Raw genomic sequence first — 13,874 nt, 5'->3', positions numbered from 1 at the left:
CCAGTGTGCTTCATTTGCTAGTTAACTGTTCCGGAATGACGGGTTGTGTCCTCATCAAGTACTCATTGCAGGTCATTTCATCATGGTCCAGGAAAAAAAACGTAAAGTACTTACTGAAAAAAAAAAAAAAAAAAAAATTCAGCGCCAGGCGTGGTGGCTCCCGCCTATAATCCCAGCACTTTGGTAGGCCGAGGCAGGCGGATCACCTGAGGTCAGGAGTTCAAGACTAGCCTGGCCAACATGGTGAAACTCCGTCTCTATTAAAAATACAAAATTAGCTGGGCGTGGTGGTGCGCGCCTGTAATCCCAGCTCCTCAGGAAGCTGAGGCAGGAGAGTTGCTTGAACCCAGGAGGTGGAGGTTGCAGTGAGCCGAGGTCGAGATCGCACCATTGCACTCCAACCTGGACAAAAAAGAGCGAAACTTCGTCTCAAAAATAATAAATAAAAATCAAAAAATAAATAAATCAGATATGGAAATCAGGTTCAGATAAGGGAGATACCTTTAGGGTGAAGACTAAATGTTGGGAGTTTTCACATAGACTGTGTCTTCATTCCACAGAATTTTACTGCTGAGGAAACAGGTATTGAAGAAATAAAAAGTGAGTATTTGAGGCATTTCTGAGGTCCTGCTTTTAAGTCATACCACAGTTTTGCATGATTCTAGGGATAGGGTTCAGAATTTATTTTCTCTCTAATGTTAATTCTGAAAGATAAGAAGATGAGTGTCATTATTTTCCTCCCACATCTTAATCATTGAACTAAAATTCCTGAGCAGAGAAATGGAGTGAAAATTAGAATAGATGGGAAAATCTGGAAGCTTACCTTCTGATTACTTGCTGTCTAGTTAAGTTTTTCTTTTTTTTTTCTTTCTTTCTTTCTTTTTTTTTTTTTTTTGAGACAGGTCTCACTCTGTTGCCCAGGCTGGAGTGGCTTACTGCAGCCTCCGTCTCCCGGGTTCAGCCTCCCGATGTAGCTGGGATTACAGGGGTGTACCACCATACCTGGCTAATTTTTGCGTTTTTGGTAGAGGTGGGGTTTCACCATGTTGACCAGGCTGGTCTCCTGACCTCAGGTAATCCACCTGCCTTGGCCTCCCAAAGTGCTGGGATTACAGGAGTGAGCCACCTTACCCGGCCCGAGTTAAATTTTCCTAAAAGATTATTTTATTTCAACGTTGTACAATGTTGAAGCAGAAGAATGACAATTGAAGATTCTGATATGCTTTTTTCAATCAGATACACTGATGAAACTGATATAATAATGTTTACCAGCTTGTTTTGGGTTGTTAATAAGTGTTAGGAAAAAAGATCCTATGGTCTGGTAAATTTAGGAAGCAACATATTAAATCGCGTGGTAATGTTTTGTTTTGTTTTTTGATTGGAGGAGTTCTTAGAATCTTTAATGTATTAATAATAAGCATTGAGAATCTCCCAGAGAAGAATAGTGTCTATTTTCCAAATTTATTTTATCTTCCTTTTTCTCGTTAGTTTGGAGTGTACTTTGTCCTTTTTATTTGTATTATTTTTGGTTTTGCTGAATGTCAAGTCACTTAAGCTATCCCTAGCTTTTAACAGATTCTGCTATTGTTTTTATAAATGTGGAGTTATACCCGTCTGATCCGATGGTGTATATAAAATGGAATTTTTGGGCTCGGCGCGGTGGCTCATGCCTGCAATCCCAGCACTTTGGGAGGCTGAGGCGGGTGGATCACTTGAGTTCAGAAGTTTGAGACCAGCTTGACCAAGATGGTGAAACCCATCTCTACTAAAAATATTAAAAAATTAGCTGAGCGTGGTGGTGCACGCCTGTAATCCTAGTTACTCCGGAGGCTGAGGCAGGAGAATCGCTTGAACCCAGGAGGCGGAGGTTGCAGTGAGCTGAGATCTTGCCATTCTACTCCAGCCTGGGTGACAAGAGTGAGAGTCTGTCTCAAAAATAAATAAACAAATAAATAAATAAATAAGGCCGGGCGCGGTGGCTCAAGCCTGTAATCCCAGCACTTTGGGAGGCCGAGACGGGCGGATCACAAGGTCAGGAGATCGAGACCATCCTGGCTAACACGGTGAAACCCCGTCTCTACTAAAAAATACAAAAACCTAGCCGGGCAAGGTGGCGGGCGTCTGTAGTCCCAGCTACTCCCGGAGGCTGAGGCAGGAGAATGGCGTGAACCCGGGAGGCGGAGCTTGCAGTGAGCTGAGATCCGGCCACTGCACTCCAGTCTGGGCGACAAAGCGAGACTCTGTCTCAACAAAACAAAAAAAATAAATAAATAAAATGGAATGTTTGCAAATGAGATCCTTTTTAAAAGCAGTAAAGGAACTTGCAATTTTAAAGTATCCTAAAATGAATTTTTCTTTTTTCTTTTCTTTTTTTTTTTTTTTTTGAGACGGAGTCTCGGCTCTGTAGCCCAGGCTGGAGTGCAGTGGCCGGATCTCAGCTCACTGCAAGCTCCGCCTTCCGGGTTCACGCCATTCTCCTGCTTCAGCCTCCTGAGTAGCTGGGACTACAGGCGCCAACCACTGCGCCCAGCTAATTTTTTGTATTTTTAGTAGAGACAGGGTTTCACTGTGGCCTCGATCTCCTGACCTTGTGATCCGCCTGCCTCGGCCTCCCAAAGTGCTGGGATTACAGGCTTGAGCCACCGCGCCCAGCCCCAAAACGCATTTTTCAAAAGGTTTTTGTAATTATATTGTCTAATGGCTTTGGGGATAATTGAGGGATGCTGAGATTGGCTGCTAGGATTGGTCATAAAACCAGTACTATTAACATATCCTTATATACCATACTGGATGTGAAGTTGTGAGAGAAAATAATTGCTTAATAAGCATTTCTGCCGGGCGCGGTGGCTCACGCCTGTAATCCCAGCACTTTGGGAGGCCAAGGCGGGCGGATCACGAGGTCAGGAGATCGAGACCATCCTGGCTAACACAGTGAAACCCCGTCTCTACTAAAAATACAAAAAAAAAAATTAGCCGGGCGTAGTGGCGGGCGCCTGTAGTCCCAGCTACTCGGGAGGCTGAGGCAGGAGAATGGTGTGAACCCGGGAGGCGGAGCTTGCAGTGAGCCGAGATCGCGCCACCTCACTCCAGCCTGGGCGGCAGAGCGAGACTCCGTTTCAAAAAAAAAAAAAAAAGCATTTCTTCAATTGTCCCCTGGAAATAGAGATTAATAGTTTCTGGTAATGAGCAGTAGAAGGCGGGAAAGGGTTTTGTAACACAAGTTTGGGAAATTCTGCTCTTGGAGATTCACAATTAACGAGATTAAAGGTTCTAGAAAGTTCTAAATATATACCTAACTTTATTTAACCAGGTAATTCTTAAACCTTTAATTATGAAACCTTCTTTACTTCATTCCTTTTTAGCATCTGGTGAAATAGTGTTCTGTTTCTGTGGTTTGGGAATTTTTTGACTGTATATTTCAGGTGCCTAGAAAGTGTTAGAAGATACTTGCAGATATTTGAAATGATGGTTTTATTCTTGGCACTCTGCCCTTTACAGAGATGACTAAAATAAGAGAGTTGCCTTCAAGGAATTGCTGCCTGATCAGAGGAAAGAATGCACATGCAACAGCTACAAGTGAAAATACACAGTCCTTGTTCATTGCCATGTCGTAGACCACAAGTAGAATGAGTAGAAATTTAGAGACTGGAGAGCTCTGGGCTTTGGGTATCTGCATTAGGTCAGGAATGTTCTGGGTGTTGGGGCAGGACTTTTACTTTGAGGAATAGTGCCAGCTTATAGAGAATTAGTATACTGTGAGAGGTAATCGTTGATGGCATGTGTTACCTGTCAGTGAATGGAGGCGGAAATAGTTTGAGAACTCCTACCAGAGAGATTGAAGGAGGAAATAGAAGTGCCAGGAAAACAGACCAAAGAACAGTGGTTAAAGGCAAAAGAGTTCCAAAGTAGTATATTGCCTTGGACAGAGTCTGTAAAAGTAGAAAAACGTCATTCATATGTAATACTGCAGAGAAGTTAATTGGATATGGTTATGAAGAAATTATTAGATAAATTGCATATGTCAAGGCAGAAGGGTCTCAGTTTGTGTTCAGGAGGAGGGCTGCAAGTAATACGAAAAAGAAGAGGATTTTGGGATTGAAGTCCTCTGGGAGTGTTGAGAAGTTGAATTCTAGAGCTGTGGTTCCGGACCTACAAGCCCTGAAGTTGTTAAAGGGTGTTCATTGCTTTTTAATATGCTTATAACTTTGTCTGTAAGTTGAATAAAAATTGTTCTAGATCATCGAATAATAAACATTTAACCCATTGTTGTGAAGGAGCCTCAGAATATTTTGATGTTAAGAAAAGAGTTCCGTATTTACAAAGTTGTAGAAACACTCATCAAGAGTTATGAGTAAGGGCCGGAGCAGGGGTCACAACTGTAATACCAGCACTTTGGGAGGCTGAAGTGGGCAAATCACTTGAGGTCAGGAGTTTGAGACCAGCCTGGCCAACATAGTGAAATCCCATCTCTACTAAAAATATAAAAATAGCCAAGTGTCATGGTATGCACTTGTAATCCCAGCTACTTGGGAGGCTGAGAGAGGAGAATTGCTTGAACCTGGGAGGTGGAGGTTGCAGTGAGCTGAGATCATGCCACTGTACCCCAGCCTGGGTGACAGAGTGAGACTATGTCTCAATTATTAAAAAAAAAAAAAAAAAAAAAGAGTTATAAGTAGCCAGTGCTTTGGCTCACACCTGTAATCCCAGCCACTCAGGAAGCTGAGGCAGGAGGATTACTTGAGGCTAGGAGTTCAAGATCAGCCTGGGCAACATAGCGAGATTCTCATCTCTATGAAAAAAAATAAAAATAAAAAAAAATAAATTAGCCAGGTGTGGTGGTGCATACCTGTAGTCCAGTCTACTTAGAAGCCTGAAGTGGGAGAATTGAGCCCAGAAGTTTGAGGCTGCAGTGAGCTATGATTGTGCTGCTGCACTCCAGCCTGGGTACTGGGTGACAGAGCAGGGCTGTTTTTTTTTTTTTAAGTTACAAGTAGGGGAGAGGCTGGCTCCAGAGAGTAGCATGTGTAATATATCTCTCTTGAGGTTACAAGGAAGGATGAGAAGCATTTAATATATGTGTTGTTAAACTGTTGAAAAGAAGATGGGTGAGGGGCGGTGACTCTCCCTTGTAAACTCACCACTTTGGGAGGCTGAGGTGTGAGGATCACTTGAGGCTTGGAGTTTGATACCAGCCTGGACAGCATAGTGAGACTTTGTCTCTATATTTTAAAAACAAAAACAGAAAATGAAGACTTTAATACTGGCTGGGCACAGTGGCTCACGCCTGTAATCCCAGCACTTTGGAAGGCCGAGGTGAGCAGATCACCTGAGGTAAGGAGTTCGAGACCAGCCTGGCCAACATGGTGAAACCTGGTCTCTGCTAAAAATACAAAAATTAGCCAGGCATGGTAATGCACGCCTGTAATCCCAGCTGCCGTTCGAGAGGCTGAGGTGGGAGAATCACTTGAACTCGGGAGGTGGAGGTTGCAGTGAGCTCAGATAGCGCCACTGCACTCCAGCCTGGGGGACAGAACGAGACTCTGTCTCAAAAAAAAAAAAAAAAAAAAAAAATTCTATAAAGTAAGAATCTACCAAAAATGAAAAAGAAGCTGGGAGGAGAAAGTGAGGATTTGAGAGTAGTATGTAGCTTAGACTCTAAAATAATATCTAGGAGAAGTTTGAAAGTTAAGCAAGTGATGAGTTAATAGGATTGGTCAGCAGTTCGGAGGGCCCATCCGAAGGTGGACTGAAATGGATAGATGAGTTCTGCGTGGCTGTTATAGTTCAATGTAGAGATGCTTAGAGACTAGGAGTCAGAGCACAGTGGACCCAGAGGATTTGACTTGGCAGAATGATGAAAAATTGTCATTTGATGTGAATGGTCAGAGAGAATAGAGAGAGATGGAATATTTGAAGATTGTGAGCAGGAAGTGCATGCTTTTTTTCCTCAAGAAAGATGATGACATAGGTAGACTGTGAGGGAGTGTATAATTAGAGATGTCAGGACTTAAACTAGTGATTTGAGCGCCAGAATATTAAATGTGCAAGAGACGTGTCGTGGAGCCCCTTCTAGTGGCAATAGTTACAATAAAGTAGGGGAGACATGAACCGATTAAAAAAACACACAAATAATTGAAAGTCTTAATTGTTTCACTTCATATGTTATTTTTGTATGTGTGATTTATTTTATTTGACTTTTAAATTTTTTATTTTTTTGAGACAGGGTCTCACTGTGTTGCCCAGCCTGGAGTGCAGTGGTGCGATCTCAGCCCACTGCACCCTCTGCCCTACCTTCCGGGCTCAAGTGATTCTCCTACCTCTGCCTCCTGAGTAGCTGGGACAGGCACGCGTCACCCATGCCTGGCTAATTTTTGTATTTTTATAATAGAGACAGGGTTTCACCATGTTGGCCTGGCTGATCTCGATCTCCTGACCTCAAGTCATCCAACTACCTCGGCCTCCCAAAGTGCTGGGATCGTAGGCATGAGCCACTGCGCTCAGTCTTTATGTATGCTTTTAGGATTGGAGAAAATGTATCTTGGCTGGGTGCAGTGGCTCATGCCGGTAATCCCAGCACTTTGGGAGGCCGAAACGAGGATCGCTTGAGTCCAGGAATTTGAGACCAGCCTGGGCAATATGGTGACACCTCATCTCTACAAGAAATAAAAAAATAGCCGGGCGTGGTAGCTCACGCCTGTAATCTCAGCTACTCCAGAGGCTGAGACAGGTGAATTGCTTGAACCTGGGAGACAGAGGTTGCAGTGAGCTGAGATCACATCACTGTACCCCAGCCTGGGCGACAAGAGCAAAACTCCATCTCAAAAATTGGAAAAATAAATAAATAAACACATAAATAACAGGCACACTGTGGTCCCAGCTTCTTGGGAGGCTGAGATGAGAGGATCACTTGAGTCCAGGAGGTGGTAGTTTTAATGAGCTGGGATTGTGCCACTATACTCCAGGCTGGGTGACAGAGCAGAGCCCCTGGTGAAAAGAAAAAAAAGGTATCTCAGATAATACTTAATTTTAAAGAAATCTTAAATGTAGAATGTGATTCTGTAATTATAATATTGACTAGTTCACTGCAACCTTGAATCCCTGGGATCAAGTGATTCTCCCACCTCAGCCTTCCAAGTAGCTGGGACTACAGGCATACACCACCATGCCTAATTTTTTATTTTTTGTAGAGACAGGGTCTCCCTGTATTGCCCAGGCTGATCTCAAACTCCTGCCCTCAAGCGATCCTCCCGCCTTGGCCTCTGAAAGTGCTGGGATTACAGGCGTCTGCTACTGTACCCAGCCTGTAGAAAAATTTATAGCTGAAGGACTGGAACTGTGTGTATGGAATTAACAGTAGCTATCTCCGAGAAAGGGGATGGAACCTGTGTGGAGACAGAAAGGAGAGATTTTTACAATTAATTCTGTAGCATCTGTATAGTTTTAATCTTTATTTATTATTTCAAATTTCGATAGAGACTGGGTCTTGCTATGTTGCCCTGGCTGGTTTCGAACTCCTGAGCTCAAGTAATCCTCCTGCCTCTCTTCCCAAAGTGTTGGGATTACAGGCGTGAGCCACCGCTCCTGGCCTAGTTTGAATCTTTAATGATGATGATGAATTAATTTGTGACTAGCATTATAAGAACAATAAAACAAATTTAGAATTTAAGTGACATTATAGGTGAATTTAGGATTCAGAAGTTTTAAGTTTAGAGAATGAATTTGAACGCTTATCACTGATAAGTTACCATGTTTAGGGTCCCAAAATATTGAAGCTGTCAAATGATAAAATATATAAAAATAAAATTTCCTATTCATAAGGACATAAATGCAACCAGGCATAGGAATTTCAATAATTTGACTAGTCAGTTGTGTTTAGTTTTCTTTTCAATAAGGTTTAACAGTCTTTATTTGCAGCTACATTGCTTTCAACCAGGTGTGTCTAGTCTGTGATCCGGATTGCTTCTGAAATTTTGTTAGCAAGGTACTCAAATGCTTTTTTGTCATTGAATTTAAGTTGCCATTTTCTGAGAATGATGACTGTAGGTTCAAGCATCTCCTTCAGTTAGGGAGTTATTTTATTCCAAGTATATTCCATTAGTAAGAAAGCTTACACTTGTGAAGTACATGCTGATTTGGGGGTGCTTATGCAGCTCCTATGCTGTATATATCTTTGCTTACACAGCTACTGTGTGTGCTCTTAGAGCAATTACCGAAGAGTGGTGGAAAGTTGATTTTAGGCTTTTGCCATTACCTTACTTAAGAACTGTTTATTGGGAGGTTAGGCTGGGTGCAGTAGCTCACGCCTGTAATCCTAGCACTTTGGGAGGCTGAGGCGGGTGGATCCCCTGAGGTCAGGAGTTTGACACCAGCCTAGCCAACATGGCGAAACCCCATCTCTACTAAAAATACAAAAAATTAGCCGGGCATGGTGGCGGCCTATGTAATCCCAGCTACTTGGGAGGCTGAGGCAGGAGAATTGCTAGAACCTGGGAGACGGAGGTTGCCGTGAGCCGAGATGGTGCCAGCCTTGGCGACAGAGCGAGACTCTGTTTCAGAAAAAACAAACAAACAAACAAAAAAACAAGAGCTGTTTATTGGGAGTTTTGATAAGACAAGTCAAAGACCTGAAAATAGAGGTCAAACTAACGATTTCTGCTCTAACAAGCATCATTGTGAGTTGTGAATGCCTCCCTTGTGAACATGCCCTGCGTGCCTGATGAATTGCTGCCAATATTGTCTTCGGCACCCCAAGATTATAGTTAACCCAGTAGCCCCGCAGGTGGAATGCCTTGGGCTAGCAGTGCTATCAAGGGACAGGGCTATGAAACTGACAGGTTTAACTTCTTAGCTCCCATTTTCCTCATCAGGTATGTCTGAGGCTAATCCCCTTCCTTCTCCTAGCTCTATTACTTTTTTTTTTTTTTGAGATGGAGTCTTGCTCTTTTGCTCAGGCTGGAGTGCAATGGCACAGTCTAGGTGCACTGCAACCTCTACCTCCCAGGTTCAAGCTATTCTCCTGCCTCAGCCTCCCAAGTAGCTGAGACTACAGGCGTGTGCCACCACAGCCGGCTTTTTTTTTTTTTTTTTTTTTGTATTTTTAGTAGAGACAGGATTTCGCCATGTTGGTCAGGCTGGTCTTGAACTCCTGACCTCGTGATCCGCCTACCTCGGCCTCCCAAAGTGTTGGGATTACAGGTGTGAGCCACAGCACTCAGCCAATTCTTAGGCTCTCAAGATTCATATAGTGAGCCATTATAAACCAAGGAGATTGAAGTTAGAAGTATTATCAAAGTTGAATGCTGTTGTTGAGTTACATTATTAAAAACAGTGAATTTAATATTGCATTAAGTTTTTTTTTTTGAGACAGAGTCTTGCTCTGTTGCCCAGGCTAGAGTGCAGTGGCACAATCTCAGCTCACTGCAACTTCTGCCTTCCAGGTTCAAGCAGTTCTCCTGCCTCAGCCTCCTCAGTAGCTGGGATTACAGGCACCTGCCATCATGCCCAGCTAATTTTGGTATTTTTGTAGAGATGGAGTTTGAGCATGTTGTACAGGCTGGTCTTGAATTCTTGACCTCGTGTGATCCACCCGCCTTGGCCTCCCAAGGTGCTGGGATTACAGGCATGAGCCACCCAGCCCTGCTGCATTAATCTTTTTAAAAAAGTAGAGTCTATAAATTGTCTTAAAAACAGTTTTATATCGTTAACATTTAAATGGTTTTAACAAATTAATATACATATTTAATCTTTAAATCGTTTACTGTCACACTTTCATTTTTACCATCCGGCTTACATTTTTACTTTTACCATCAGACTTAGATTTCTTAAAAAAGAGTTTAGGAGTGAGTTTTTCTGGATGTACTGCATTGTTAGAATTTGTCAGCTCTGGACAGACTGCAAACAATCCTCGACAGGCTTGTGTTTTCAAATCAGCTAGATTGTATCTGTCTTTAAAGGACTCTAGCTGATGCAGTCACAGTGGTGGGGACTAGTTCAGATTCAGTTTTTTACACACTTTTTTTTTTTTTTTGAGACGAGTCTCACTCTGTCTTCCAGGCTGGACTGCAGCAGCGCGATCTCGGCTCACTACAACTCTGCCTCCTGGATTCAAGCGATTCTCCCCATCTCAGCCTCCCAAGTAGCTGGGAGTACAGGCGCATGCCACTGTGCCCAGCCAATTTTTGTATTTTCAGTAGTAATGATGGGTTTCGCCATGTTGGCCAGGTTGGCCTTGATTTCCTGGCCTCAGGTGATGCGCCTACCTTAGCTTCCCAAAGTTGGGATTACAGGTGTGAGCCACTGCACCTGTCTCACATTTGTATTAAAGTATTGTTTTAGAAAAGATTTGTGTTCTGTGTATTGTCTTTTAATGGCCTGGTTAAAATACTTAACTGATAGTTATCTGTAGGTGTTTAATCTTTCTTAAAGATCAGTGACCCATGGGTGAAGAGTGCAAAGTTTGATTTACAAATGGGTAATTGGCTTATTCATATTACAGATACTTTATGAAGGAACAGAAGTAACAACAAAAACTGGAGACTCATTCTTCTGAATTGAATGGGTGGAGTTGGTCTTGAGACTCTTCTACTGTCCTCTTGTGTTTATATCATGAGTAGCCATTGAAAGTTTGAAGCTGTACATGGCTGTGCCGCTACCACTCTTTCTTTAGAAATACCCTTAAGCAGCATGTTGTTTATCCTTATCTTAATTGCTGTGCTTTGAGGTTGGGAATGCTATTTGTGGGTATCTCTGGGATATCAGTTAACTCATTTTCTATTTTTGAATTAGGTAAGATAGATGTTCTACCCACCCCTACAGGGTGGTCGTGCTATGAAAGTAAGATGACTACGTTACAGGAAAGCTTAAAAAAAAAATATATATATATATATATATATATATTTATTTTTTTTTTTTTTTTTAGACGGAGTCTCCCTCTGTCGCCCAGGCTGGAGTGCAGTGGTGCCATTTCAGCTCACTGCAAGCTCCGCCTCCCGGGTTCACGCCATTCTCCTGCCTCAGNCGCCCGGCTAGTTTTTTGTATTTTTAGTAGAGACGGGGTTTCACCATGTTAGCCAGGATAGTCTCGATCTCCTGACCTCGTGATCCACCCGCCTCGGCCTCCCAAAGTGCTGGGATTACAGGCTTGAGCCACCGCGCCCGGCCTATATATATTTTTTTAATCTGAATGAAATACAGGATTTCTTTAAGTCTTTGGCCTGGAACTACTTCTTTGGGGAGAGTTGAAACCGTTGTTTCAGGTTATTTTGGATTTTAATGTGTGAGTTTCTTTTTTTTAGGGCATAATAGTTTATTTGAGAAAATTGCACTGTATTGATCATGGTGATCAGCATATATGTTACGGCTTTCCTGTTGGGTATCAACAATGTGCCATTTTTGTATGCTGAAATGTTTCAGTAGAATCACACTCTATAGAAGTAAGTATCTCTTTTCAGGTGGAAATGAAGACTAGTTATTTGGGAGTTCTGTCTCACAGAATTAATTTAAACATCTTATGAATCAGAATTACAGTGAAATGTAGTTAAGAAAAAGGGAAGTTTTAAAATAAGCAGCTTGAACTTGTATTTTAAAATATTTTAGTCTTCAGTTTTGATATGTTAAAGCTGTGTCCACTCTGGCCAAAGCACAACCATGGAAAGAAAACCTCAGATAATGCCCATGCTGCCATTCCTAAAATGTGGGTTTCCCTTACCTGTGTTCTGTTACTTCTTTGCTTATCTGGTTCAGTTCACATTGTATTACTCCTTTTATTTCTAGTTTTGTTTTTCCACATGATTGCTCTTTTTCTGTGAATTTTCTGGAGTTGTTAACCTGGTTATCATTTGCTAATATGATAAACAAGTAATTCAAGCAGTTTTCTTTTAAGATAGTTATATATTTGGTCAGTTTTTACTATTTTACATAATTATTTAAGGGGTGAGTATTTTTCACATCATTTATTCTTTTTTTTTTTTTTTTTTGAGACGGAGTCTCACTCTGTTGCCCAGGCTGGAGTGCAGTGGCGCGATCTCGGCTCACTGCAAGCTCCGCCTCCCAGGTTCTTGCCATTCTCCTGCCTCAGCCTCCCGAGTAGCTGGGACTACAGGCGCCCGCCACCACGCCTGGCTAATTTTTTTGTATTTTTTTAGTAGAGACGGGGTTTCACCATGTTGGCCAGGATGGTCTCGATCTCCTGACCTCATGATCCGCCCGCCGCGGCCTCCCAAAGTGCTGAGATTACAGGCGTGAGCCACCGCTCCCAGCCGCATCGTTTATTCTTAAATGTCACTGATAGCATGGTTATTGGAAGTAAGCGAAATTAATCTCATTGGTATAGATTTTAGGGCCTATATGTTGCTTAAATTACTTCAGAAATTTTTTTCTTGAAATGAAATGCTCTGTGTATAGGACATAAACTATAAATTTGTTAATTGGTTTTTAAAAAAATTAAATTTCACCTGACAAAAATGGCAGTCATGGAAAATAAGGAGCCAGCTTTATAAGCTTCTTTGAAAAAATTATAAACATGTATTTTGACATGTTTACTTTAGTTTTTTATACTTACGAGAAATTCTTCCTTGAAAAAGTTCCATTGCCTTTAAACGGTTTGAAATGTTGTTTGAAAGACAGAATCTAACGTCACATTTTTTCATATACTTGACATAATTATGCTAATTTTGATTTTTAAATCAGAATTTTTCATTAAATATTTGTTTATTTGCAGGTATATTTGCTTACTTAAACTACCATGTCCCTCGAACGAGACGAGAAATCTTGGAGACCCTAATCAAAGGCCTTCAGAGACTGGAGTATAGAGGATATGATTCTGCTGGTACTTTTAAAAAAATACTATGGATTTTGCATGATTATTTAAATAGAGATTATTATTATTAGGTGACTAGACTATTAAAATCTGTTTTGAGTAAATGTAAATTGGAAGAATTTTTGTCTCTTAATCATATTTAAAGGATTTATTTATGTAGTCTCAACAGTGTTACCATTTATGTGGAGTATTGCTTATGATGATCTTCTATTAAGAATATTATTGTAAAAACATCATATGGGGCATTATTGTGGTAAAACAAAATTCATGAAGGTCTTACTCTGTAAATTCTTTTTTCTTTCATGTAACTTTAATTTTTCTCCATTGATTTCATATTTTGGCATATAAACTTGCCTCAGATTCTTTTTTCTTATTTTTATTATTTATTTTTGAGGTAGGGTCTCACTCTGTCACCCAAGCTGGAACGTAGTGGTACGGTCATAGCTCACTGCAGTCTCGAACTCTGGGCTCAGGCAATCCTCCCTCCCCAGCCTCCTAAGTAGCTAGGACTATAGCTGTGCGCCACCATGCCCAGCTAATTTTTAAGATGTTTTTATAGAGATGAGAGTCTCACTATGTTGCCTGGGCTGGTCTCAAGCTCCTGGCCTCAAGTGATCCTCCTGCCTTGGCCTTTCAAAGTGCTAGGATTACAGGCAAACCACTGATTCCAGCCTCTTCTATCTTAAATAAGTGACACGTAAACATAACTTTCTGGTAACTTTATATTCTACCCTAGGTCCTTCCCTCAACTGTGTCAGAGGTTCCTAAGACCATCCTCAAATCGGATGATTCCCTAGGAGGACTCACAGGGCTCAGCATTTGGTTGTAATCATGGCTGTGTTTCATTATAGCAAAAGAATACAAAGCACAGTCAGCTAAGGGAGAAGGTGCATGAAGTGAAGTCTTGAGAAAGCTAGGCACAAGTTGCTCACCAGTGGATCAGTGCCTCAGGTTTTCATTGGGGGCTGGTCACATAGGCACCCTCTGCCTAGCATGTACCAAAATTCTAGACTCCCAAAAGAAGAGCAGATGTTCAGCATAAATCGCATTGTTTGCA

General features: G+C 41.7%; 1 protein-coding gene across 2 annotated transcripts in view; it reads left to right on the top strand.

Annotated features, from left to right (window-relative positions):
* Window positions 1-13,874, top strand: part of GFPT1 (glutamine--fructose-6-phosphate transaminase 1) — a 66,793-nt gene that overhangs the window by 1,548 nt on the left and 51,371 nt on the right. For both annotated transcript variants that reach the window (XM_025353884.1, XM_025353885.1), the window contains exon 2: window positions 12,719-12,826. In XM_025353884.1, coding sequence (XP_025209669.1) covers window positions 12,719-12,826 — 108 coding nt within the window. The remainder of the gene's footprint in view (window positions 1-12,718; window positions 12,827-13,874) is intronic.

Source organism: Theropithecus gelada, chromosome 13, assembly GCF_003255815.1.
Source record: "Theropithecus gelada isolate Dixy chromosome 13, Tgel_1.0, whole genome shotgun sequence".
NCBI classification, from domain to species: domain Eukaryota; kingdom Metazoa; phylum Chordata; class Mammalia; order Primates; family Cercopithecidae; genus Theropithecus; species Theropithecus gelada.
This window is presented reverse-complemented; position numbering and strand designations above follow the sequence as displayed.